At 40.2% G+C, this 4,422-nt stretch overlaps 1 protein-coding gene across 1 annotated transcript in view; it reads left to right on the plus strand.

Annotated features, from left to right (window-relative positions):
- Positions 1–3,658: 3,658 nt before the first annotated feature.
- The window catches only part of arhgef38 (Rho guanine nucleotide exchange factor (GEF) 38), an 11,615-nt gene continuing 10,851 nt past the window's right edge, over positions 3,659–4,422 (plus strand). The window contains exon 1 of the mRNA XM_005726843.1: positions 3,659–4,014. Coding sequence (XP_005726900.1) covers positions 3,801–4,014 — 214 coding nt within the window. The 5' untranslated portion in view covers positions 3,659–3,800. The remainder of the gene's footprint in view (positions 4,015–4,422) is intronic.

Here is a 4,422-nt window from a genome sequence, read left to right on the forward strand (position 1 = left end):
ACCCTGAACAAGTGGAAAGATGGATGGATGGATGGATGGATGGATGGATGGATGGATGGATGGATGGATGGATGATAAAAATAACAGCTGTGTTTTTAGGCCACAGATTTTCCCATAAGTCTAAATTCCCTTGCAAATGTAAACTCTCTTAATGAAATCAAACAAAGCCACACCTTTAAACGACAAAATGTCACACCAGCTCCTTAGAGCGAAGCAGTTCAGCTTACAGACGATAACTTTGTTTACACACTTGGACATTTGTTTACAGTGTTTGATATGGTTTACTTAATCAAGTCCGCTTGGTTACATAAGACTCTGTGCTCTGATGTGTCTTTGACTACGTTCAGCCCTGTGCTTCTTTCTCTGTTTGACAGAGAAGGAAATAATTTTTGTGAGTCACCCAATGTTCACAGGTCTAAGTATAAAGGGTTATGAAAAACACTGAACAGGGTTTGCCTTTATCCCAATGGAAACCACTGGGAAATCATTTGTGTTTAACACTTGACATTTGACTTTGCTAGATCATTTCATTGGATCATTTGCTAGGTCATATTTGTAAGGCAGGGTGCGTAAGACAGATGTATCTGAAACTGATATCAGTGAAACAAGGTTTAGTTAAAAATAATAATAATAAAAAAAACAGAAAATGAAGTATAATACAATTATATATCAAATTGAGGCAGACAGATTGAGTTTATTTAGTATTAATTTACTGACAACATTACTGAGTACAAAAGATTCTGGTGTTCATCATTTCACACAAGACAGAGTTTTATAGTTAGTCTTGTAAAGCACATGTATACACTTACCAGCCACTTCATTAGGTACACCTATTCAGTTCTTAATTAATGCAAATATTTAATCTGCTAACTCAATGGCAGCAACTAAATGTATTTAGGTGTGCAGATATCATCAAGGTGACCAGTTGAAGTTAAAACTGAGTATCAGAATGAGGAAGAAAGGTGATTTAAGTGACTTTGAACGTGGCATTGTTGTGGTGCCAGATGGGCTGGGCTGAATATTTCAGAAACTACTGATCTACTGTGATTTTCCCAGAAAATCATCTCTAGGTTTTTAGAAACTAGTCTAAAAAAAGAGAAAATATCCAGTGGCAAAAATGTCTTGTTGATGCCAGAGGTCAGAGAAGAATGGCCAGACTGCTTTGAGCTCAAGGCAGCAATAACTCAAATAGTCATCACTTGTTACAGCTAGTGTATGCACAAGACGTTGAACCTCGTGGCAAATGTGCTACAGCAGCAGAACTACACTGGGTTCCCATCCTATCAACTAAGAACAGGAGTGATGGTAGAATTGAACAAGCACACCAAAATCGGAAAACAGATGATTGGAAAAAAAAATGTTTCCTGGTCTGATGAGTCTAAATTCTGACCCTACCAAATGTTACAGAAGAAATCAAGTGTAGACAACATAAATGCCAAATAGCCCATCTTTGCTTGTATGAGTGGTTCAGGTTTGTGTTGGCGGTGTAATGGTGTGGGGGATATTTTCAAGACACACTTTGGGCCTAGCATTTGCCACCAACTGAGTTTAAAGCCACAGCTTACCTGAGTACTGCTGCTGGCCATTTCTGTACTTTTATGTCCACAGTGTACCCATCTTCCAGCATGATAAGATGCAGTGTCACAAAAATCAAATCAACCCAGACTAGTTGAACATGTTACTGAGTTCACCGTACTCAAATGGCTTCTATAGTCACAAGATCTCAATTCATTAGCACACTTTTGGAATGTGGTGGAACGGGATATTGTCATCATGGAAGACCAGCTGGCTCATCTGCATAAACTTGTCAAATCTGTGTCACAATAAAGTCAGGTATGAGGGGAAAAGTGGGTCCAATCTCATATTTGCAATGTTGTAGTAAGTAAGGAATGTGTTATTTATATATCACCTTTCAAGAGAAAGATCCCAACAAAATACCAGAGCGTTAAAAAAAAGAAAAAAATAAGAGTACAGTGAGTCTTGCTGTGTTTTGTAGGCCCAAGCAGATCACATTTTTTTGCTGTCTGCAACCCAGGATTATGGAAATAGTTTTATCTGAGTTAACTCACATTATATCAGTTCGTGGCAGGGTATCTTATTTGGATGTGATGTCTCACCAAAGCACCGCCCAACCTTCCTAGAAAAAACTGTGTGTGTGCATGCATATGCATGGGTGTATTCAAATAAGGAAAATATGTATGGGAAATTCCAAAGTGTTCGCTCACAGGGTGTCGCTTTATGGTTGGGATTTTCTCCAGAATATTGTAGGGTCTTTAACTTACAGTATAAAACACATTGAGGAGATTGCGGTTGTGATTTGGTGCTATATACAATAAATAATCCTGAATTGAACTGAACTAAATACTGTGTATGCATGTACAGCAATTGTTAGTTTTGCTGGAGATGAGGAAGATGTGTCTACATGTCTCCACGCTTTTATTAATATTCATCGGTCTAGTGGAATTGAGCAACATATTAGTAAGAGAAATATGGAAAAGTAGCTGTAGGCTCTATGACTAGAAACAAAGTATTCCACCTGGCAGGGAAGCTGGCTAGAGGCTGACAGAAACATGGAGATCTGATGTCAGGGCAATAAAAAGTCCACTCAAGCATCAGCTGTGGAAGAAGAAAGGGTTAACTTCTAGGTAGAAGGCACAGCCAGAGAACCAACAGGTTGTTGACAAGAAGAAATCCATGCCTTCCTTCTAACATCAGGAGATATGTTGGGGTTAATGGAGCAAAGAATTAATGAATGGTCGTCCCAGGCTGACAATGCAGTATGTCTGCCAGAGGCTAGTTGTCTGATTGGTGGAGGAGTGAAGATCAGAGAGTCTCAGGCTGAAAACTCTCTTTTGCTAGATATTAAAATGGTTAAACACGCTCAGACTCTCTTTCCCCTCCAAACATTCAAATAGATTTTTCTGCTGATGAATAATATCAGACACTTACAAAAAACACACTGTTGTCAATTTCTCATCAGGATTATGAACGCATGCTTTAGAAGATGTCAAACAGGTCTGTGTCAATAAAAGATGAATAGGTGTTTTAAACAAACAGACAATGGGAGTCTATTGTCTCTCCTTCAGTGGGGAGGAAACACACTCACTGTTTTCACAAGGAACACTGTGATCATCTAAGCATGTGTTGCTGACGTATGTTTCTAAAAACCCATGTGAAATTTATCTACTGATCCACGTCCTGCATGTAACAGTAGTTAGTTAATGTATAACTTGACTTGTCAATACCTTTCCTATTTGCTGTGGTTAAAGGGCACACAGATGTAAAATCCTTAAAATGTTGTATTAGGACCTGTATCACATTATTGCAAAAATATAAAACTCAATTTGTGATTTATAGTGTGTGTGTGTGTGTGTGTGTGGGGCGGGGGTCACATGTATGAATTATTCCTTATCAACATATGACACCTAACCCTAAGGCTCTTAGACGAGGATAACTCATTAAAAAGACCTCAGCTAGCCATTATTTTTCTGTCTTTACCCTTAAGGAGAGACAGATTCTAGTTTATCACTTTCTCTTCCGGGATGGATTTGAATGCCTTAAGGGCAGAAACACAGAACAGCAGCAAAGAGGTGTGGCCACACAGCTCCAATGACAGGTAGACACAAGGAGGAGCTACATTACCTGTGCAGAGCTGGCGGCCAGTGCACAGGGAACAGTACACCTGTTGTACTTCCCAGGCTCTAGCTTTTTTGTTTGTTTGTTTATTTTTTTTCGCTCTGTTTCCTTGTGTCTCTTTCTTTCCTTGCCTTTTTTTGATTTTAGTCTAATAGCAAAGCCTCATGATGGATCCCAAGGAGGGCGGTGGAAGTGAGAAGGAAAAGGAAAAGGAGAAAGTGATTAAAAGGAGGAACCGGCCTGTGTTCCTGCGTTACCTGGAGAGGAGAAAGACGGACACAATCGTAGCTGATGACACGGACAAAGGTGACATCAACCTGGGGACGCTGGTGAGGAGGAGTCAGTCTGACAAGACAGAGTACAGCGCCAAACTTAAAGGTACAGCAACTAATGATGTCCCTCAGGGATCAAAACTATGGCAACAACTTATACGCGCAACTGTCCTTCTGAAAAGTCTCTGCATTTCAAACATGGTGATAAAATGCTGTGTGGGAGAAGTTCAGACAAATAGATCTGAATGTAGACGGGCTGTAGGAGCAGCATCGATGGCTTTCGGGCAAATAGTGATCACACACACATACGCACACACAAAAGTGTGGGCCGCTCTGCACCCTGAACCTGTTGTGTTAATATGTGTTGAGCAGGCGATACTCCCACAGGGATGAAGCCACATATGCAAAGTGTGCTCCAAACTCAGGCACAGAGGAGTGGCTTAAAATTGTTCCAGGCCAGCTTGTAAACAAGGCCAGTGTTGTGCGATGGGGGGGACTTTGGATCTTTTTTTTT

This window comes from Pundamilia nyererei, unplaced genomic scaffold (assembly GCF_000239375.1).
Source record: "Pundamilia nyererei isolate P.nyererei 1_Seehausen unplaced genomic scaffold, PunNye1.0 scaffold00022, whole genome shotgun sequence".
In the NCBI taxonomy this organism is placed as follows: domain Eukaryota; kingdom Metazoa; phylum Chordata; class Actinopteri; order Cichliformes; family Cichlidae; genus Pundamilia; species Pundamilia nyererei.